This window comes from Crocuta crocuta, unplaced genomic scaffold, assembly GCF_008692635.1.
Source record: "Crocuta crocuta isolate KB4526 unplaced genomic scaffold, BGI_CrCroc_1.0 scaffold427, whole genome shotgun sequence".
Lineage (NCBI taxonomy): Eukaryota > Metazoa > Chordata > Mammalia > Carnivora > Hyaenidae > Crocuta > Crocuta crocuta.
In genome coordinates, this window is record NW_027533273.1 from 1,732,247 (window position 1) to 1,756,999 (window position 24,753).

Sequence of the window (24,753 nt, forward strand, 5' to 3'; positions counted from 1 at the left end):
CAGACCTCTGTTTTGCTCTAATTTCAACTGCTTTCTCTTTGGACACGGTGCACACCTATCATTCTGAATTTTTTTTTGCCATTCTGCTCTATTGCATTTTTGAATTCCTGATTCCCCAACTTTAGTTTTTTCCCTTATTTTCTCATCTTATTTTTAATATCTTATTATGGAAAAAATTCAGTATATACAAAAGTAGACAATAGTATAATGAATCCCCATGTACTCTTCATTAGCTTCAACATTTAACTCATAGCCACTATTGTTCTAGACTATACAAGCATGCCTCATTTAATTGTGCTTTGCTTTATTGTGCTTCACAGATAGTGTATTTTTTACGAATTGAAGATTTGGGGCAACCTTATGTCACCTAAATGTATAAGTGCCATTTTTTAAACAGCATTTGCTCACTTAATGCCACATTAATGTCACATTAATGTCACAAAATGTGTCACATTTTGTTAATTCCTGCAGTATTTTAAAGTGTTTTGTTATAATTATATCTGATTATGGTGATCTTTGATCAGAGATCCTTGATGTTACTATCATAATTGTTTTGGGGTGCCACAGACCATACCATAGAAGATAGCAAACTTAATTGATAAATACTGTGTCTATTCTATTACACCAACTGGCTGTGCCCACATCTTTCTCCATCTCCTGGGGCCTCTCTATTCCCTGAAACACAACAACATTGAAACTAGGCCAGTTAACAACCCTAATGTGGCCTCTAAATGTTCATGTGAAAGGAATTTCCTGTTTTGGGATGCTTATTGCTGCTGAGGTTTTTTGGGTTTATTTTTGTTTGTTTTGACTTTTCTTCTGTTTGCTGCATTGTATGTTTACTCTGAATTTCTTTTCAGTTTGTTTTCATCTTTGTTGTACATGTTGGATGCTTTCTTCAATGCCTGTTGATATTTGAATGTCCATTCATATTTAAGATTGAAAATGTAAAAAGTTAGGGCACCTGGGTGGCTCAGCTAAGTGACGGACTCTTGATTTCAGGTCAGATCATGATCTCAGTGTTTCTGATATTGAGCCCCACGTTGGGATCTGCGCTGACAGCATGGAGCCTGCTTGGGATTCTTTCTCTCTCTTTCCCTCTCTCTCCCCCTCCCCCACTCATGCACATGTGCATGCACCCACTCCCTCTCTCAAAATAAAAAACATTAAAAAAAAGAAAACATAAAAAGTTAACTAGTTGATTAGAAGAGCTTTTTGACTAGAAAAGTATGAGATTTTCACTGGGAAATCCCCAAACATTAATATGTAGACATTGTCTTTCTGTGACCTTTTAAACTTTAAAAAAATTTTTTTCATGTTTATTCAGTTTTGAGAGAGAGAGAACAAAAGAGTGGGGGGGCGGGGGGCGGCAGAAAGAGAGGGAGACAAAGAATCCCAAGCAGGCTTCAGACTCTGAGCTGTCAGCACAGAGCATGACCCGAGCTGAATTTGGACACTTACGTGACTAAGCCACCCAGGTGCCCCATGACCTTTTAAACTTTTTAAGGGAAAAAGGTATACTCCACTCTTCTGCTGTTTGTGGAGGTTTAAACCTAGCTACCATCTTTGTGGCATAAACAAGGGAAGCCGAATAATATTCTCAACCCTCAGTATGTATGTAGACTTTATCTCTGTCTTGTTTTCTTTTTTTTTTTTTTTAATGTTTTATTTATTTCTGAGAGACAGCATGAGCAGGGGGAGGGCAGAGAGAGAGAAAGACACAGAATCTGAAGCAGGCTCCAGTCTCTGAGCTAGCTGTCAGCACAGAGCCCGAGGCGGGGCTCAAACCCACAAACCATGAGATCATGACCTGAGCTGAAGTTGGACACTTAACCGACTGAGCCGCCCAGGTGCCCCTGTCTTGTTTTCATATGGCACCTCTCCCCTGCTTCTACTATTACTGGTTTTTTAGGTTTGAACTCTGACTCAGGTTCTTTATACAATAAAACTGTGGCCTTGGGAGTTGGTATGAGAATGACTAGAGAATCTGGACATTTAAGCATTCCTTATACAGACTTTCAGTCATTGTTCTGGTTTTAGCTACCATGTCATACTTCCAACTCCTAAAGTATCTGATGCTTTTAATTGTGGACAGCCTTCTTTAAGTTGTTAGTATTTTATGTTCTCAGTCTTGTTAGTATCTTCATCTATTTTTCTACTTCTAGAATATGTTCACATTGTTGGCTGTTGTGGTTTGGGTTTTTTGGCTTTCCTTTTGTGTTGTTGGCATTATCTTTGACCTGGTGAGTTAACATATTCATACTGTTTTGTACTCATTTTGATTGAGGATAAATGTATGTGTTCACTCACCATGTTTGAACCAGAACATCTCCTCTACTTGCTTTCTCTTTTCCAAAAATTGTTTGAAATTCCTTAATCCATTATTTTCTTTTCTCTCATTTTCTTTGATCTTACTGTATAATAACTTTTAAATTTCTTTCTTCTCATGTTAGAAGGTTTTCCATAGAAAGAACTGATAAATATAATTAATTTGCCAAGCTTAATTATATGTCCCTCTGCAAACTCCAGTTATCGCTTTAGTTTTTGCTTTCTCATGTATTTTTATTCTCAAAACCTGTGGGGTGTGGGTTCTGGGTGGCTAAGTCTGTGAAGCAACCAAATGTTGATTTTAGCTCAGGTCATGATCTCAGGTTTCATGAGTTTGAGTCCCCACATTGGGGTCAGTGCTGACAGTGAGGATCCTGCTTGGGATTTTCTTTCTTTCTCTCCCTCTCTCTCTCTCTCTCTCTCTCTCTCTCAGACCTTCCTTCCCTTCAAAATAGATAAGTCACCTTTGGATTAAAAGGGAAAAAAAGACCTGAAAAAAGAACTGTGGGGATGTATTCATTATTTATTTCTTCATGAATTCATAAACTACTTATTGTATGTCAGGCATTATACTAGGTGCCAGGAATACAAAGACACGGTCCTTGCCATTAAAAAGCTTACACTTAGGATGGGGCTCCTGGTTGGCTTAGTTGGTTAAGCATCCAAATTCTGCTCAGGTCATGATCTTACGGCTTGTGAGTTTGATCCCCACCATCGGGCTCTGTGCTGACAGTTTGCAGCCTGGAGCCTGCTTTGGATTCTGTATCTCCCTCTCTCTCTGCCCCTCTCCTGTTCTTCCCCACTTTCTTAAAAATAAAAAATAAATAAATAAAAATAAAGAAGCTTATACTAGAATATTCACAATTCTAACTTAGGTATGCATAAGAGCTGCGAAGGCATATTACAACTTTGAGATATTTCATGAAGTAATACATTTTCATAGACCCAGATAGATTTTTGATTTGCTCCCAATTGTACCTAAATAATGAGAAAAGTAGTTCTTGGATTCATATGTTGGCTTATCTCTGTAACTGAGTTATAGGTGTACATGGTTTAGGTGAGTAGTTTGCCTCAGGTAAGTCAGCTTCTCTTGGTCCTGACTACTATTTGGTAATTCAGATACATCTTAATATATGGTCTGCTATAGAAACATAAGATATGATTTCCATTCTGTGAATTTCTTACACACATTTGAGCTTCTTTTTACTAAAATGGTTCCTAGTGCTTCAGAATCTGCTGTTTTACAGAGCTCAAAGAACTCTACTAACAGAAGATGAGTATACTCCTGAGAAGCCATCTGTCCCATGCATATGGCTCACTGCATCTGAATTCTTATATTCTCTTAATGAAACAGCAACTTCTTATTTTTCCTACAGTTTGAAGTTGAGAGCACTCAGGTGTCCAGTTACACTGATGAACATGTACTATCTTCTGAGCAGTGTATTATGTCTCAGGACACTGGAGTTCCCCAAGTTTTTTTTTTTTTTTCATCAAAAGTCAGTTCATTGAATGAGAAACATCCCCATAACCAACTGTCTGACTAGAAATAAATTCTCCATATCTTCATGAAGCATTTTCCATACCTATCACCCCATCAACTGATGATGATTAGGGTGGAGAAAAATTATAATTTGATGATTCCTTTTATCTGCAGTTTGATTACTTACTTTGTAATACACATTCTGCTCTTCTTGTAACGATCCTTTACTGAGTTTCAGAGCAACATAATATTGCAAGATTTGTGGGACAAGTTTATGTTCTGTTTATCTGCTGTTACTCTTTATCAAGTCTATAATTACTGTTAGTCATTGTCTCTTTATACTCTGAATATTTCCGGTTTTTTAGTCTATATTCCTATAATAGATCTCCATTCTACTTTCTTTTTCTGGTGTGTTTCTATTAGATTGGTTCCCCTTTCTAATCTGTATATTCTTCTTAGTTGACACAGCCAGAATTACACATTGGATTACACTTATGGTGTGTCATTATTTAATGTAAGAATAGAGTTTTCTAAATTTGCCCCATTTCTATCATTTGTCAAAATTGTTAGTTGTTAAATGCTCATATATTGTAGTGGAAAAGCAAAATGCTGTAACTGTCTTTATAAACAGTTAGGCTGGGTGTGTTTTTTTTTTAATAAACTTAAACATATAAAAATTTCAAAATATTAAAGAAAGAATAAAAGAAGATCCAAATAAATGAAGAAGAATACCATGTTCATGGACTAGAAGAGCCAGTTGTTGTATTGATTCAATGCAAATAATCAAATTTCCATAAGGATTTTTCTAGAAATTTGCATTTTAAATGTAAAATCCATTTGCAAAGGCAAAGGATAACCAACACATCTTTGAAAAAGAACAAAGTTGGGAAACTCACACTAGTTTTGTGTATAGTCATCAACAGAGTGGAGACATGTAGATCAGTGGAATAGGACAGAAAATCTAGAAATAGAGCCTCACATATATGGTGAATTGATTTTAGTAATTTCTTTGTATGTTTTATTCACATATGTTCATATTTCATTCTTTACATAATCCTTTGAAAAAAGGTGTTGTTTTCCCACTTTACAGATGGAAATAGTGAGGATTAAAAGATTAAGTGATAGGTCCAATATTATGCAACTAAAAGGTGCAGAACTCAAAATTCAAACATTGGTCATCTGACTTCTACTGAAAAGACCTCAGGTTTATACCTCAGGCTTTTATCCTTAGCACAGAGACAGCTTACAGATGTCAAAATTAAATGAATAAATAATCAAAAAGAATAACAACAACGACAACAAAAACCAGTAAAACATGGAGGAGGGGGAGAGTCTGATTTATTGGTTACCACATTATATTTGAGCATGAGTTTAGTGATCTATATTTATAGAGTTCTCAGTAATTTCCATGTATAGTTAAGTCATAGTCAACTCAATGTGGGAATGGCTTACAAGAATACTAGAGGAGGGATGGCAGATGCATTTGTTTGTGAACTTGTCCTTGGTACCTGGTGGTAGAAGGCTCTGAATAGTAGAGGAGAAGCAAGGTTGAAACGTACAGAGCCAAAGGATTAATCTGTGCATAGTTCTTTGATTTCTTAGAGCTCATTTGTGGTACAAACTTTATAAAAGATTTTTCAAATTTGATAGTTCAGAAATAATTTTCCACAACATGCTGATAAGTTGCAGGCCTGAAAGAAACTTTTAAAAAGTAACAGTTATTAAAAAAAAATGTGATCATGCATGCTTGATTCAAATCTGAATAATCCTCTTTCTTTGTAGAAAATAATAGAAAGTTGTCATGTGAAGAGACAATCAAAGTATAAGGAGTAGAAAATGTAGAAAAGGCACTATAGATGTGTGTCTAGTGGTTAATTAATAAAAGTGTGCTATTTTCCTGGATTTGGAGATACATGGAATTATTTATAAACTGTTTAAATTGAGATAAAATTGGTATATGACATTATATAGTTTCAAGTGTACATTATAATTAGACATCTTTATGCAGGGATCACCACTAAAAGTCTAGTTACCATCCATCACCATATAGTTGATACCCTTCATCTATTTTTCCCACCCCACCATGACCCTTCCTTGAATGACTTATTTCACTTAGCATAATATCTTGAAGATCAATCCATGTTGTCACAAATGGCAAGAGTTCATTATTTTTTGTGGCTGAGTAGTATTCTGTGTATGAGAGTGTGTGTGTGTGTGTGTGTGTGTCATGCGCACACATGCACACCACATCTTTATCCATTCTTCCATCAATGGACATACTCATTTCTAGACTATTGTAAATAATACTGCAGTGAATATAGAAAGTGTGTATCTTTTTGAATCAGCATTTTTGGTTTGCATAAATACCCAAAAGTAGAATAACTGTATCATATGGTGGTCCTTTTCTTAATTTTTTTGAGAAATTTCCATAGTGTATCCCATAATAGCTACACTCAGTGTACATTGCCAGCAACAGAGTACAAAGGTTCCATTTTCCCCACATCTTTTTTAACATTTACTACTACTTGTCTTTTTGATAACAGCCATTATAACAGGTATGAGGTGCTAACTCATTGTGGTTTTGTTTTGTATTTTCCTGATAACTAGTTATGTTGAACATCATTTCATGTGCCTTTTGACGATTTGTATGTCTTCTTTGGGAAAATGTCTACCTAGATCCTTTGCCCCCTTTTTAAAAATCAGGTTGTTTTGTTGTTAAGTTGTATGAATTTTTTGGATATTAATCCCTTGTCTGAGATATGATTTGCAAAAATCTCCTAATCACTTTGTTGCTTAGTTCTGATGAATAGTTTCTTAATAGTCCATATTTGGCACAACCTACATTTTATTCAGTCATTTGTCTGAAATAGTGGCCCTTCCTGTTTCACACTGTGGAAACTGAGAATCAGGAGAGAAAAGGGCAAGACCTGAACTTAGGAATGCTTCTTAGTCTCAGAATCTCCTTTTGTACATCTTTGCTTCCAAAATACACACACACACACACACAAAGACACACACACACGAACTCAGGCATAGCAAAATAATCCCAAGTTCCACATTAAATGTAATTTTCATATTATGTCAAATATGGATTTTAGTCAAGCAGGACTTTGGAGTCTAACTGCCAAGTTTGAATCCTAGTACTGCTGTTACCACCTTTGAGACCTTGGACAAATTCATCAACCTTTCTGAACTTTTGTTGCCTTGTTCACAAGAAAGGATGATACTGGTACTTCGCTTATCAGAGAGATGTATGAGAATTTAATGAATTACTTCATAGAGTATACTTGATTATACTGTTATCATTGGAATTGATGTTATTGGCATTTGGAGCTGATAATTTGTTTTTTGGGGGTAGTTTTGTTCTGTTTTTTACTTCATTTCTCCTATTTTTAAAACTCTTCATGGGCCTTTGAAAATTCTTAGGCCTTGAGTGCTTAAAAGACCTCCAGCTCAAGATACTAAGCAATATGTCATCACCACAGGTACTCTTAGCTAATAAGATCCATAAACATGGGGCATCTGGGTGGCTCAGTCAGTTAAGTATTTGACTTTTGGTGTGGCTCAAGTCATGATCTCAGGGTTTGTGAATTTGAGCCCTGTATTGGGCTCTGTGCTGACAGTGCAGAGGCTGCTTGGGATTCTTTATTATATCTACCTCCCCACCCTTTCCCTCAAAAATAAACTAACTTTAAAAAAAAAAGAGAGAGATTCATAGACTTGGTGGGCTTTGGGAAGGTAATTTGGGGACTTTGGAGGACACAGATTAATATAAGCAACCATCCCTCACCATTCTTTTTAAATAAATAAACAACTTTTTTTAAAGTTTATTTATTTATTTTGAGAGAGAGCAGGGGAGGGGTAAAGAGACAAGGAGAGAGAGTCCCAAGCAGGCACTATGCTGTCAGCATGGAGCCCGACACGGGGCTCAGTGTCACAAACTGTGATATCATGACCTGAGATGAAATCAAGAGTCAGTCTCTTGACTAACTGAGCCACCCAGGTCCCCCAAGTTTTTTTTTTTCCTTCTGTTTTTCAGTTTGGAATTTTCTATTATCATATCCTGAAGTTTAGAGAGTCTCTTCTCACCCATGTCCAGTCTCTTAATGGGACCATCAAAGGCATTCTTCATTTATGTTACATTGTTTATGGTTTTTAGCATTTCCTTTTTATTCTTTCTTACAATTTCCACATTTCTGCATATATTATCCACCTATTCTTGCTTGTTTACCTTTCCCATTCATATCCTTATCATATTTATCATATTTTTTTAAATCCAGCATTTCTGGATTTGTAACTCTGATTCTGATGCTTGTTCTGTCTCTTCAGACTGTTTTTTACCTTTCAATATGCCTTATAATATTTTTTTATTGACAGGCGGACATGATTAACCAAGTGAAAAGAACTTTAGTAAATGACTTCTAATAATGTAGTGGTATAAGTTGTGGAAGGAGGGGAAGCTTTCTTTAGTCTATTGGTCTCAATTTTTTGTTGAACTCCTGTGCCTAGACTGTGAAATAAACCAGTGCTTCTCAGTGGCCTTTTCCCACGTAGGCAGGAAAAGATGGCTACAGGGGAAGGAGTTAGGTATTTCTCTTCCAAAGCAGTCAGACTCTGATAAAATCCTATCAGGTTATGCTCTGGTAAAATACTGTTATTTGAATACAGGCTTCAGTGGTTTCACATCCAACTTCAGCTTAGGTCATGATCTCACAGTTCATAGCTTCGAGCCCCACATGGGGCACTGCACTAATAGTGCAGAATCTGCTTGGTATTCTCTCGTCCTCTCTCTGCCCCTCCCCACTCGCTATCTCTCTCTCTCTCTCTCAAAAGTAAACATTAAAAAAAATTTTTAATGGCAAAGCGTTTGCATAAACATTTTTCTAAAAAAGACCTGCGAATGGCCAAAAGCACATGACAGAAAAATGTTTGGCATCATTAATCATCAGGAAAATGTGAATCAAAACCTCCGTGAGCTACCATTTCATTTCCACTAGGATGGCTGGAATCAAAAAGTCAAATGATAAGTATTGGTACGGCTTTGGAAAAATTGGAGCCCTTGAATACAGTTGGTGGTAATGTAATCTGATACAGCTGCTTTGGAAAACAGTCTGACACTTCCTCAAATGATTATATGTAGTTGTACCATATGACTCAGCTTTTTAACACCTAGGTATATATCCAAGAGAAATGAAAAATATATGTCCACACAGATACTTGTACATGAATGTTTTCAGGAACATTATTTATAAAAGCCAAATGTTGGAAACAACCAAAGTGTATGTCAACAGAGAAATGGGGTGGTAGGTCCATATAATGGAATATTATTCAGCCTTAAAAAAAATGAATATGTGTTACAGCTCAGGTGAACCTTGAAAACATTATGTAAGTAGTAAAGTGAGGGGGACAGTCACATGTATATAACTCTCTGTATATGAAAGTTTAGGGAAATCCTTTGAGATAGAAAATAGATTGTTTACTTAGGGCTAAAGAGGCAGGACAGTGGTTAAGGGAGTGATAGCTAAAGATTATGGGGTTCCTCCTTGAGATGGTGAGAACATTCTAACATTTACCGTGGTGATGGTTGCTCATAACTAAGAGGATATGAAAAATCTTTGAATTGTATACTTTAAATTATTGAATTGTATGGCATTTAAATTATATCTCAGTAAAGCTGCTTAAAGAAAAGAACAGGCTACTCTAAAAGCCTATGTATTTACCATCAAATTTAGCAGAAAGAGACTAGACACTTATAGGTGGCATATATTTTAGCCTCCCCTCCCCATGTCATTTCCCCTTTGCACCCCAGACTTAAGACAGGATGTTCAGAAGCATGTGGTCTTGCCAACACTCTAAAGAGTGCTGTTTCTAGCAGTCTGACTTCAGCCTAAAAAGAAAGAGTGTTGGGAGAAAGGATTTCTCTCAACCATAGCTCATACTAAGCACGGGGCTTGCAATCAATCAATGGTAAAGTACTCAGGAGGCAGCTGGCCACAAAAGCTTCTCTCCATAGTGCATCCCTTCCTGGAGGAGTGAGGAAACCTTTTGTCACAAGCCTGTTACAAGTACAGTGGCATCTGAAATCAGATTGTTCTGACTTCTAAACAGAGTTGCCCTTTCAGAGCACAAGTATTGGTGCTCCAAATGAGGCAAGTGAGGCCCATGTGGTTGGCCTGTGTGAAGACATCTGTGTGCTGTCCATGCCATTGTGAAACATTTGTGCCGGAAGACCTCCACCTAGCGTGTTGTATACCTGCACCCTGTATTGCATAGATGGAGAGTGTGTGGAAGAATTCATTTTAATTGTAAACATTTCATTCTCAAAAAACAAAAGATCCAGCCTCTTTTTCCCATTGTTGGTAGTTCTGAACATTAGATTTTTTTTTTTTAACCAGGAGGTGAAGATGTACCTAATTATATGACTGTGGTTAGAAAAAATGGTGACATAATTGGGTATTGGCAAGTTATTCTTCCATTTTCATTAGTATGTAAATTTTCATATGAATTTGTGGACATAAGACATTAAAGGAAGTCAAATTTCAATAATATAATTTATAGCAATTATAAATAAATCTAGTATTTTTTTTACAATGCCAACACTTAGTTGGTTTTTTTTTTTAATAACAAGTGAATTTCAGGGGTTTCTGGGTAGCTCAGTTGCTTAAGCCTCCGACTCTTGATTTTGGCTCAGGTCATGATCTCACAGGTTGTGAGATCCAGCCCTACATTGAATCTCCTCTACCCAGTGTGGAGCCTGCTTAAGATTCTCTCTCTCCCTCTCTGTCTGCCCTCCCCCCCCCAAAAAAAAATTAAAAAAATAATAAATAAGTTAATTTCTTATTGATCACCAAATATTATCTATTATTTCATCATACAGTAGTTACATCCACTCTACTTTTCTGGTTGATTCTACATGCAAATGCATGTTTTTAATGTTGTCTTACTATTCTTGTATGTTTGTTATCAAAATACATTTAATTAAAAAAATTAAGTTAACAAGTTTCAAGTTCCTAAAATTGACACTATTGTCCTAAAAAAGCACCAAAATCCCATTAAAATGGATAGTCATTTAATTATTAGTATCAGTAATCATGATACAACCTAACAGGAGTTTTTCTGTTGTTAATTATTTTCTACCAGCTATCTTCAGTAGTACGGGCCCTAGAAGATGATTGGGAATTTTGTGGGAAGGTTTTTAAGTTGTCATAATGATAGGGGGATATTATTAGGCCAGCTCTCTTGATGCCTAAGTTCAATATTCCAGCTCTTGTCTTTACACCTGCCCTCAGTGCTTGGTGCTTCCAACTTCTGATCTCAAAGGTCTAGAGGACGTGTTCACTTTTGCAAGCACTTTAAGTGTGGTTTCCTTGCTTTTGCCAAATTTTGACAGACCATTGATCTTTCAGCATTGACTTAGAAATATGTGTTGAGATTTTTTTTAGCTGATGATGTTTTCTCTCCTCTTCTCTCTTTCGCAGTGGGTGTGTGTCTTTTTTTTTTTTTTTAATTTCCTTTACTTTCTGTTCAGTGGTTTCAAAGGAAGAAGAGATCACCAAGTGATGAATCTTCTATGCTTAACAGCTCAGTGGGAAATACCTTCTCTTAGAGATTATGGCTATTTTAGGTGGTTTGGTTGTTATGTAGACTAGCTGGTATACTGGCACTTAGTGCCTACTTGGGACTAGATCTGCTCAGCACACTGCCATTTGTGAGCCCACCCAAAATTCCAGTGGTACCTACAATTACCCACTCATTCTAGTCTTGCATTTACTCAGCATAAACAGTATGTTAGACAATTAACATTTTCTATGGCTGAGAGTAATGTGTAATCTTATTCGTGACTGTTTCTCAAGGTGAGCTTTTGGAACCTAATTTGCATTCAGAAATAACAGTAAAAACAGTGTCATGGCTCCTTATTATTAAAAGGAAAAACACACTGGATAAATTGTTTTCCTGTTCTAATAGTCAGCTTTGCAACATAACTTTTCTGCACATTAACAGATTTTTTGGTAAAAGGCCTCAGTGGGATTATAGAGGAGCATCAAATCTGAGTGAACTTCATCACCTATTAAGTGACATAATGATCAGAAGATTGAAGACTGACGTTTTAACCCAGCTGCCCCCTAAAGTCAGACAGCGTATTCCCTTTGATCTTCCATCAGCAGCTGCCAAGGTAAGAACATGTGTTTGATTAGAAGTTTTTTTTCTTTTTAAATTTTATTTATTTATCTATTTTGAGAGAGAGGGTGTGTGAGCAACGGAGGGACAGAGAGAGAGAGCGAAAGAGAGACAATCCAAGCAGGTTCTACACTGTCCGTGGAGAGCCTGATGAGAGGCTTGAACTCACGATCTGTGAGATCATGACCTGAGTTGAAACCTGAGAGTTGGACACTTAACCAACTGGCACACTCAGGTGTCCCAATTTGAAGTCTTACTTTAAGTCATTTTAAATTACACTATGAAGGATTGTACATATTGATATTTCATAGAAGGAAAAATCTGCTTTCTTAAAACAGGTTTAATTAATAGAACATATGAACTGACTTTGTATCATTTTAAGAAGAGAATAGGAGATATTTAACTTCAGTCATCAACTAATGGAAAAGATTCAGTATCCTCCTGATTGAAAAAAAATTCTGCTCACTATAGAAAAAAAGAACCACTTCAATTGCAACAAAGATTTAATATTAAGAATTCTAAGAGTCTATAGGGTGTAAAGCCCAATAATTAGGAAGGGAAGTTGTGTTTCTTGCTCTAGGATTTTTTTCAAGTATGAGCTGTCTTCTAGAGTAAATTGGAGGAAGGCTTCTTCTTGAAATCTTAAGACTCTGTGATCATGTTGGAAGATGTGAAGCTCCTTAGAAATCCTGACCTACATTTACTTTTAGAGAATACAGTGCTTATATATTCTCTGAAATTGCTTTAAATCTGGATGAGACTTTGTTGACAAAGACATTTATTACATTGTTTTATCTTGAAAGTTTAAGGTAGACATTTTGTAAACATTGAACAATATGTTATTGGTAAAATAAAATGATCCGATTTTCTTTATCCATTATGTTAGCATTAGAAAGAAAAAGAGGGGCACCTGTGTGACTCAGTCAGTTAGGCATCACACTCTTACTTTCAGCTCAGCTAATGATCTCATGGCTCTTGAGATAGAGAGCCATGTGTTGGGCTCTGCACTATCAGCACAGAGCCTACTAGGGGCTTTGTCTCTCTCCTTTCTCTCTGCCCCTCCCCTCCTTGCACACACACTCATTCTCTCAAAATAAATAAATAGATACTAAAAACTAAAAAAAAAAAAAAAAAAAAAAAGANTTCCTCAAGTCTTTATGCTTATTTACATGAAATCATATTTCTTTATCAAAGTACCTGCTACCATATACATTTTCACTGTTTTCCTTTCTTATGTATGAAGACTTTTATTTTTACTTCACAAAATGTTTTTTATTATGGGGAAGCTTTCATTGTTCGATTTATGGTGTTAGCAAAGGGCTTAACTTTCACCCACAGCTTTTCATTGGTTTCTGTCATCGGCGTGAACATGTGACTGACCTGAATCCAGATTGATGTTTTAAAAAAAAGGTTTTTATAATGTTTATTTATTTTTGAGAGACAGAGCACGAGCAGGAGAGGGGTAGAGAGAGAGGGAGATACAGAATCCTTAGCTGGCAGCATAGAGCCGAACACAGGGCTCAAACCCACAGACTGTGAGATCATGACCTGAGCTGAAGTTGGTCTGACTGAGCCACCCAGGTGCCCCATATTGATGTTTTTAAATGAACACATTGGTATCTTTGGGAATTTTCTTTTTATATCTTTCCAAAGAAAAAACAAAAAGAGTAGGACATGATACATTATTTAATTGATTGTTCTTCTGTTCTTTATGTTGTATTTCTAAACATTTTTATTTTCTCCCACACAGGAATTGAATAGCAGCTTTGAGGAGTGGGAAAAATTAATGAGAGCTCCAAATTCAGGTGCCACCGAGACTGTCATGGGATTGATTACTCGCATGTTTAAACAAACTGCTATTGCCAAGGTATTCATTGCTGGAACATCATGTGTTTGTCTTGATACAAATTATTTAATGTATTTTAATGCTTTTATTTCACCAGCTTATTTGCGTACTACAGCATGTCATTGCCATTTAATTTTTTTAACTCTCTTTTATGGAAAAATCAGACACATTCAACATAAACAGTGGTGTAAAGAACACCATTATATCAGTCCATGTACTGATCCATTCTAATATATGAGTACACTTTGATGAGAGATAATAAGCTTTACACTTCCTCATTTAAATGTGTTTTTTTTGTTGTTTTTTCATTTTTATTTCTGAGAGACAGAGAGAGAGCATGAGCAGGGGAGGGTCAAAGAAAGAGGGAGACACAGAATCTGAAGCAGGCTCCAGGCTCTGAGCTAGCTGTTAGCACAGAGCCCGACGTGGGGCTCGAAACCACGAACTGCGGGATCATGATGGAAGTCAGACACTTAACCGACTGAGCCACTCAGGCACCCCTACACTTTCTCATTTGAAGGACATGCATATATTCATCTTTCTCATCAGATTTTTCTGTGGCTTTTGCTACATAATTGCTACAAATAATGTTTTTTTTTAATTTAAGTCAATCATTTTTAATTGGTATTATGTTTCTTGTTCCCTACAGAGATGGATGTGCTCATATTCTATTTGTCTAAAAGTGCAAATTAGAGGTGTTAGAGTTTTTAAATCTCAGTATGAATATAAAGTAGATTCATCACACATTGTTGTTTTTACTAGCATGGTAGAACTTAGACATGCTAATGAGTGTCATTCCTTTCTATTTCTGAGATTTTTTTAGAAGATTATTTTTAAGTAAGGTATATTAAGATACAATTTACATTCTGTGAAATTTATCCTTTTAAAATGTATCGCCTGAGGAGGTTTGACCAATACATAGAGTCAGCCACCAGTACAATCAAGATAGAGTATTTCCATTACCACAAAAAGTTCCCTCATGCACCTTTGCAGTCCTTTCCCTCACATCCACCCTCTGTGCCTCAGTATTCACACATATGCTTTCTATCTCTGTAGTTTTGCACTTTCCTGAATGTTACAAAAACAGAATCATATAGTATATAGTCTTGTGTCTGGCTTCTTTAACTTAGCAGAAAGCTTCTGAATATGATCCATGTTTTTGCCTATGTCATATTTTTTTCATTTTTACTTCTGAGTAATATTCTCTCATCAGTTAATGGCCATTTGGTAGTATCTTATCAGTCTTGGCCACTGTGAGTAAAACTGCTATGATCCTTCACATGCAGTTCTTTATATGGACAGATGTTCATTTCCTTTGAGTAAATAACCAGGAATAGAACTGTTGGGTCATATGGAAATCACAGTTTAAATTTTATAAAAAGCCCGATGAGTTTTAGAATTATCTTGTTAGGTATGTATAATTTTTTTGGAATTGTTTTGAATCTATGAATTCATTTGGAAGAATTGACTTCTTAGTACTATTAAATTTCCTGATCCATGGAAACAGTGTCTACTTACTCCCAGCCTTGTTTTCTAGTTTCAGTGAATACATTTTAGATTTATACAAGTAGATTTATTCTAGTGATTTCATGTTTTTTATGCACTTGTAAACAGTATTTTCTAATTTAAATTTCTACTTTTTATTGCTAAATATAGAATTATTGTCTATTTTTGTTTATTGAACTTTTATCCTTTGACATTGCTGAGCTCACTTATTAATGCTTATGGATATTTGATAAACCCCTTGGGATTTTTAACATAGAACATCATTTTGTCTGTACATAAAGGAGTGCAAATACAATTTTGTTTTTGGGGGTTTTTTTGTTTGTTTTTTTAAATGTTTTATTTATTTCTGAGGGAGAGAGACAGCATGAGCAGGGAAGGGTCAGAGAGAGAGGGAGACACAGAATCCAAAGCAGGCTCCATGCTCTGAGCTAGCTGTCAGCACAGAGCCCGATAGGGCTCGAACCCACAAACGGTGAGATCACGGCCTGAGCCGAAGTCAGACACTTAACCGACTGAGCCACCCAGGCACCCCGCATATACAATTTTGAATAGAAGTGATAGGACTGAACAACTTTGCCTTGCTGTCATCCATAGGGGGAAAGCATTCAGCCTTTCACCATTAATTATGGTGTTATCTTTAAGTTTTTCATAGATAGGCTTTCACAGGTTCAGAAAACTTTCTTCTTTTATTGAGTTTGTTGAAAGGAAAGATGAAACATGAAAATGTATTACCTGGCAGAGCAAGGTTAGGATTAGGGTAGTTACCACAAAAGTAGATAAAAAGAAAATGGCTAAAATTTTAAGAAAATTATAAAGACTGATCATGAGCTATCATGGCTATTCAGAATAACAGGGGGCTTGACACAGCAAGTCCATACTCACTCAGAAGCTTTATTTCCACTGCCCTCTACCAGGTACTGATTAGGTCATAGACACCCCCATTAGTGGAACACTAAGCACTGTACCTATTTCCAGAACCTTATATTAAGCAAAATTGCTTCTGCGTGCCAGCTCATAACTAAAGCTATCTACCCATACAGGCTAGGCAGAAAACCCTGTTGAAGTCAAGATCTTGCCGTGTTATAAGACAGAGATCCATTATAGCAAGGAGAGTCAGAAACTCCAGGAAAGTCCCACCTTTAAGGCACAGCTGGATCAAGGGGCCTGCCTTACATTGAGTTGCCCCTTACCTAGAATTTAACACTGAGAAACCATAAAGATCAGTCTATCAAGGGAGAGAGACATGTGTCTACAGTGTAGGCATGTAGGGACAACTGGAGGCTAAGAGTGCAGCTGGAATACCTATAAAAAAACAAAAACAAACAAAAAAAAACCTTGGCACACACAAGGTAGAAGTGTCCCATTGCTGGGGGAGTTCAAAGTTTGTTGTGTATTGAAGGTAAATGTAACAAAAAGAGAACCTAAATAAAACTCAATACTGACTAGATTGTCTCACTCCTTCCCACACTATCATCCTCTCCCCCTCCCCAGAAAAAAGCCCATTTCTGGATATAAGTTCTGTTATTCTACACATAATTTCTAGCATGTAATAGAAATTATGAAATAAACAAAAGCAATTTAAAAAAAAAAACTAATCCATTCTCAAGAGATAAAGCAAATAATAAAGCCAAATTGATAAATGACCTAGACTGTAGAGCTATTAGACTATGTCTTTCAGTAAGCAATGAATAATATGTTAAATGATCTAGTAGCAAATGTAAACAATATACATGAAAAGGTGGGGAATTTCAGGAGAAATATGAATATTTTATTTTTAAACTTTTTGAGAGGGAGAGCATCACGTGCGATCAGGGGAAGGGCAGGGGAAGAGAGAGAGACACTCTTAAGCCATCTCCACACTCAACATGGAGCCCAATGTAGGGCTCGATCTTAGGACCATGAGATCATGACCTGAGCCAAGATCAAGAGTCAGACGCTCAACCGACTGAGTCTCCAGGTGCCCTAGCAATATGAACATTGTATTTATTTATTTATTTATTTTTTAATTTATTTCTAGGAAAGAGAGAGAGAGAGAGACAGCGTGAGCAGGGGAGGGTCAGAGAGAGAGGGAGTCACAGACTGAAACAGGCTCCAGCCTCTGAGCTGGCAGTCAGCACAGAGCCCCACGCGGGGCTCGAACCCACGAACTGCGAGATCATGACCTAAGCGAAAGTCGGACGCTTAACCGACTAAGCCACCCAGGCGCCCCAGCAATATGAACATTTTAAAGACAGTAAAATCGAAGTGCTAGATATAAAAAACAGAATCTAAGAAAAAGAAAATTATTTCAGTCCATTTATAAACCGATATAGGAGATAAAACGTAATGAAAAAAATCTTAATGTCCTGGATATTTATCCTAGAGGAATGAAAACTTTGGTTTACACACACTCCTTTATAAGTCCAAATGTCCTTCAAACAAATTGTAATATATCCATACAATAGACTACTCAATTAAAAGGAATTGAACTATTGGAGTGTGTGGGTGGCTCAGTTGGTTAAGGGTCCAACTCTTGATTTTGGCTCAGGTCATGATCTTGAGGTTTGTGACTTCAAGCCTTGCATCAGGCTCAGTGCTGATGGTGTGGAGCCTGCTTGGGATTCTCTTTCTCTCCTCTCTCTCTCCATCCCTTGCTCTCTCTCTCTCTCAAAAATAAAACTTAAAAACAAAAAAGGAATGAACTATTGATAAACACAACTGGATGAATCTAGAGGCATTATACTGATTGAAAGAAGCCAGTCTCAGAAGTTTTTATATGTCATGACACCATTTTTATAACATTTTCAAAATAGTGGAATTGTGGTGATAGAAAATATTATTATACCAATGCCATCTTCCTAGTCCTGATATTGTACTATGGTTATATAAGAAATTATCATTCAGGAAACTAGGTTAAGGTTACACAGAAACTATATATTTATTGCAACCTCTGGCATGTCTAAAATTATTTCAAAATAAAACATTTCAAATCGTACAGATAGTAGACACAGTAATCTAATGACAAAAAAAAAATCTAAGTTAATCCAAAAGAAGGCAGAAAAGAAAGGAAAAGAGCAGCTGGATCAGTCTAACAACTAACTAGATATTGGGTTTTAAACTAGTTTTATCAATAAATATATTAAATGTAAATGATCTAAACCCACCAAGTAAATGTCACATTGCATAAATCATGATACCTGCAAAAAAGTTATTTTTACATATGAAGGCTAAAGGTTAAAAAAAAATGGGTGGAAAAAAAGTTGTATCATACAAACAATAATCAAAGGAAAACTGAAGTGAAATACTGTAGTATCAGATAATATAGACTTTAGAACAAAGATTATTACCAGGATTAAAGAGGAAATTGATAGGTCACTAAGATGACAACATAGGTTGTTCCTGAATTTGTTACTCGTCACAAGTACAATAACTAACAAGCGTTCAAGAAGAAGATACCCCTAAGAGAATCTTAGCACACAAGGGTAAGGCTGAAACCACCCCCCTCTATACCCTAAAGACCAAGACAGACCACATTAGAAGGGTAGGAAAAGTGGCTGCACATTGAGTGCATACCCATCCCCATAGGCCATTGCAGCACCATTCAGGGATATAACCCCCTGAGCTTTTGGCTCCTCCAGCAGGAAAAGAAAATCCATGAGGAATAACCAGTGCCAGCAGCACCACCTTACCCCCCACCCCAGTATTGTGAGTTACCCTGCCAGAGCCACTACTTTGATCTTTATCCATGCAGATTGCAGGGAAGTTTGTGAGGCTCAGTCACTGGGAATTTGACAGTAAGAGATAAACAGGGAGGAACTTGGAATAACCAGGACCTAAGTCTTGGTGCACTCAATTTGTACCTGCTGCATCCATGTTATTTTCCCAGTGGGTGACTTTGCTCATCTGCAAAACCACGTCAGTGGCATACTCTGACCAAGGAGCACAGCAGGGTACAGATCTGTGTGATTCAGATCCTCATATGAGGATTTTTGCTCCCCCTAGAGCCCAGGTTGCCCCTGCTCGGGCAGGGAGGTTAGTCATAGCCCCACTCTCTGTAGACAATGTCTCCTGGCCACATCTGACCAGAAGGCGGGTGAAAACATCAGGAAGCTGTGCAGCATAGCAACACTCAAACCAAGGGACAAGTTGGCCAAGCTGATTGCCTCCAGAGCAAAGCCAGTTCCAGGCATGAGGAGTCCTGTGCTAAGCACTGGCAGGGGCCTTAATTCGTATCTAAGGCTGACCGTATCTCCCAAACCCTCCCAAACAGAGAGCCTCTTCAGGAAATTGAGAGTTGCCTGGAGCAGCCACTCTCCTCCCAGCTGAGGCAAGGGTGAGACATAACTGTACCTACCCACTCTGGTTCCTGGCCTCATCTCACCAGAAGGGCTAGTAAGAACATCTGGAAGCTACGTAGCCCCCCAGCACCTGAGCCAAGGGAAGGGCAGACAGAGTTGATAGTTTGTAGAGCAAAGCCAGGCACCTGTTCAGCTAGGGATTCTGAGGTAAGGAGCTTTACTAGCATTGTAGCTGCTTCTCCCACTGTGCTCAGATAGGAAACTAATTTGTAGCCCCACTCATTACTGAATGAGTAACTGGAGGTAGCCTCCAGTCTACCTGGTCAGGGTACCTTCCAGAGCATATGGTATCTGCGTAGCCCATCTAGTAGCCCTGCTTACAGTGCATTTGAGCAGAGAACACAGCCTATGGCTTTCCCCATCTGCACAGCAAAACTAGTGGCTACAGCTGGCCAGTATATACTCTTCCTGATTTGAGTCCCCAAACCATAAACCTTACAATCCCTGGGTTCTGTCTTACTGCCCTTCCAGGGCAGGGAATCTAATTCATTACCCCATCTATAACCAAATATCACACCCAGACCTGACCATCTAGTAAGTCAGACCAGAGGATCCAGGCAACTATGGAGACCATTCTACAGCCTCACTTGGTATGGAACCAAGCCAGCAGTGCTGTCCAACTATTCTCAGCCAGTAACACACCTCCTTATCCTCAACCTCAGAGCTCAAACAGTTGCCTTGCCACATTCATTTATAATAAAATCTCTCAGCAAACAAGGAATAGGAAGGGACTTTATCATCTGAATAAAAGGCATTTGTGAAAAACTTAGATTTAACATCATACTTCACGCTCAAAGACAGAATGCTATTCCCTTAAAGTCTGGAACAATACAAGAGAGTCTGTCTCACCACTTCTGTCCAACATTGTTTGGTTCAACATTGTTCTTACAATTGTGTAATGAAACTAGAAAAACAAATATAAGGTACACAGATTGAAAGGGAAGAAGTACAATTGTCTGTGTTCACAGACAACATGATTGTCTGCATGGAAAATCCAAGAATACTTCAAGCCACTAGAACTGAGTGAATTTATCAAGGTTGCAGGATTCATGTTCAAATACAGAAATCATTTGTAGTTTTATTCACTAGGAATGAAATATTGGAACTGAAATTTTAAAAATACAGTTTACAATAACCAATAAACATGACCTACTTTGGGATAAATTCAACAAAGTATAACTGAAAACTACAAAACATGGTCTAGAGAATATAAAGCAAACTTAAATAAATGGCAAGGTAGATCATGTTCCTAAATTAGAAGATTCAGTATTTTTAAGATCCCCATTCTCTGTAAATTAACTTATATTTTCACTGCAGTGCTAATCAAAATCCCTGTAGTCTTTTGCAGAAATTAACTAACAAGCTGCATGTAAAATTTATGAGGCAGCACAAAGGACTTAACTTTAGCAAAATTAATCCTGAACAAAGTTGAAAGGCACACACGGCATGATATAAATACTTAGAATAAAGTTACGGTAATTAAGACTTTGTGATATTGGCATAAAGATAGTTATTTAGATTTGCAAAGAGAGTCCAGAAATAGACCTTCATATAGATTGTCAATTGATGTTAAGGAAGGGGATAAGATAACTCAATAGGGAAATGATAGTCTTTTCAAAGAATACTATTGAGACAATTGAATATCCACAGGAGGGGAAATGAGCCTTCCATTGCACCATAGATAAAAAGTTACCTGAGGGGCACTTGAATGGCTCAGTCATTTAAGCATGGGACTCTTGATTTCAGCTCAGGTCATGATCTCAGGGTTTGTGAGATTGAGCTCTGTGTTGGGCTTTGCACCCACAGTGAGAGCCTGCTTGGGATTCTCCTTCTACCTGTTTTGTTATGAAAATAAAAATGTAAAATACAGCTGGGAAGAAAATAAATATTTGCAGTACATTTCCCCTGGTCCATTTTGCCATGTTAAAATTTTTGGTTTGATCAGTGCTCATTGTTTACAATATAATGACTTTGTTAAACATTTCACAGTTGAGCTATAATTACATTTCTTTTATTTGATAACTGTTGTTTTACTGAGATATAATAGCTGTTTTTTTTCTTGTTTTCTTGCTTGCTTAGCTTTCTCAGTACTTGATACTGAGTACAGAATGCTTGCTTAAGGAAAAAGGGTGTATATGAGAACCTTTTAGATAATTTCATATCTGTGGTGAAATACCCTAGTTGGATGTCAGAGAAGTGTCAGTAATCAGTAGAAAATTGGCACCTGATTCCTAGGATCCTTGAAAGAAAAAAAAAGATGAGGAAAAGTCAGTTTTCCCCAGACTAGAAATGTTCCCAAAGATTAATGGCAGCAGAAAACCAGTCCTTGCTACCCTAATCCCTGGTATTTAGTCCTTTTTCATTCCTTCCCTGTTAGAATCTTTGCTCTCAACCAGCTGTGTAAACTGGAACTATGTATTTCTATTCCTGGGCTGCAGCCAGAAATAATTAATTCATGGCATTGCTGAGTTGGAATTCTTAATACATTTTCCCCAGCATTAGTGATATTCAACAGTCAGGGTCTGTGGTAACTGTAAATAATACAGTTTGTCTACATTATAGATGAAATATACTTTGGAGAAAGTAGCTAGTTTAAGACTACATGTAATAATGTTTCTCTGAGAAAATGTGTTTCAGAGTGATACCAAACCAGTTTATAAATGGACTTTTGGAACATAACAGATTATAAATTGGCTACTATGTTGTATGCATACTAGTGTTGAGACTTCCTTTTTTTGGCGATGTGTTTTCATGACTTATTCAACAGATATTTCAGTGCCTGCTGTCTAGCAAGGATCATGCTTGGTGATAGGAAGGCATGTTGAACAAGATGCAGTGTCTGTCTGTGAAGGAACTTGCAGTCTGTTGGAGAAGACAGTAAAATAAATTTTCAACGATAGCCCAGTATATTTAGTGTTTAAATTAAAAACAAGATGTGTTGGGAGCACCTTGGAGAAGACCTGTAGCCCAGTCTCGAGAGATCAGAAAAGGTATCAGAAGGAATGAAGAAGTTCAGTTTAGCCAACTAGAATGGAGGGAAAGTGAAATCGAAGTGGGTGGGGATTGATAGAGTGTATGTCAAGACAAATGAATAGTTTGTGCAAACTCACAAACATTAACCAGAAATGGCATATTTAGGGAATCAAAAGTAGGTCATCATAGCTAAAGCATGAAGTATCAGGAAGGATTTCTGAGACTAGGCTGGAGATCAGAGAGAGCAGTGACCCTGTCATGAAAGTCACAGTTCATAGTTTATAGTTCATCCTAAGGGTTCTAAGCAATGAGATATAGAGTAAAATAGAGTAAAATGATTGGATTTGTGCCTTGGGAAAGGAACTGTAGCTATGTGGAGAAGGCACTGGAAGGGACAAGCTTGTAAGCAGAGAATCCAGTTGGGATGTCACACTGGAAGTCCAGGCTGACAGTAGTGACACTGAACAAAGGAAATTAAGGTAAAATAATGTTACTGGTAAAGTCAATTTAGTTAAGGATCCCAAATAATTGCAATTACTTTGCTTCTTCTATATCATTATTTTTATTACTTTGTAATAGTTGTTGAGAATACAATAGATTAAAATGAACAAATTCTTTAGATTTAGGATCAGTGTAGTATTCTCCTAGGAAAAAAAGGACAGTTATAAGTGGTATGGTGAGGCCAACTCTCAGTGTTTTTCTGGTACATTGCAACATCTCATTTTCAGAGAAAACCTTTTAAGAGAAATGCCAGTACCTTTTCTATGAAAAAGATTTAAACCAACCCATAATTTAAAATTTGTCACTTTGGGGATGACAGCACTCCTTAGTGCCTTAAAAACTTTTTAGAAGGCAAACTGCTCTAAACACATTTCCATTATGCACAGGGTGCATTTCCTCTTTGCTGTTTTACCTCAGCAGCTTCACACAGGTGGGATCCTATTTATAATATGCAGTGATGTATAATGAGGCCACTGCAATATTCCCTGCTGCACAGGGATCAGAGTTTTGTGAGACTGAAGAGAACCTTGTCCTGTGCCAGTTCTTTTGTGTAGGAAAGGGACTCTGGCTCTAAACCAGGCACATTTTGCCTCCTGTTCATTAGTAAGGATATTGTCAGTAATAATAAAGTGCAAATGAAACAGTCATGTTATCCTTGTAGAGGAGGAAAGAGAGAGTATATTAGCTCTATGGCCATGTGGTATGGAGGACTTTAATAAAGATGGAGAAATATCCATTTGAGAAGGAAGAGTCGTGCAGGGGTTTTGAGGTGGCAGGAATGGTTAAATTTGGAATCACAGATGGAGAGATTGGCCTTGGAGAAGAGAAGAAATACCTCTCATTACAAAAGGAAAGGAAATGAGGATGAATGAAAACAACAAAAGGAAAAAAAGTGTTGACATGATGAATTCTTTTTTCTACGTGCAGTGGGATATTTGAAAACCAAAAGGCATAGGTTGTGATTTCGAAGAAAATAGTAAAGGTTGAAGTGGTTTTTGCAGTTGGTTGGGGAAATACAGCAATAATAAGAGCCAGTACTTCTACCATGCATACAATGGGCCAAGCACTACTCCATACATATTTTGTGCACTAAGTCATTTAACTCCCACCACTGCTCCATGAGGAGTAGGTTACCCTTTACCCCTTCTATAGATGGAGAAACTAAAGCACAGAGTTCAAGCGACGCGCTCAAGGACTCAGATTGTAAAGGAAGGGAGGGAGGGAGGGAGGGAAAGGAAGACTAGAAAGAATGGTTGGATTAAATGATTGCTATATTATATCTTGTTCCAAAAAGTTTTATGGAAAAGCTTAGGATCCCAGGTTCTTTTTTAAATTTTTATTGGTTAAAGTATTAAATTGGGTTGCCCTCTTTTCCTGGTATTATAGCCCTTCTGCTTTACTGTGAAATGGGCTGCTTGTAGAACTCAGTTTTTAAAAGATTAGATGTATTAAAAGTACTAGCTTTCTATCTACAGATATATTCTTAAAGGATAAAAGTTGTAGGTTATAAAGTCAATGTACAGAAGTCTGTTGCATTCCTATACACTAATAATGAAGCAACATAAAGCGAAATTAAGAACAATCTCACAATTACACCAAAAACA

The 24,753-nt window shown here is 37.1% G+C and overlaps 1 protein-coding gene across 1 annotated transcript in view; it reads left to right on the forward strand.

Annotated features, from left to right (window-relative positions):
• Positions 1–24,753, forward strand: part of ZRANB3 (zinc finger RANBP2-type containing 3) — a 257,774-nt gene that overhangs the window by 168,513 nt on the left and 64,508 nt on the right. Inside the window, exons 6-7 of the mRNA XM_077747849.1 lie at positions 11,810–11,981; positions 13,737–13,853. Of these exons, the coding sequence (XP_077603975.1) occupies positions 11,810–11,981; positions 13,737–13,853 (289 nt within the window). The remainder of the gene's footprint in view (positions 1–11,809; positions 11,982–13,736; positions 13,854–24,753) is intronic.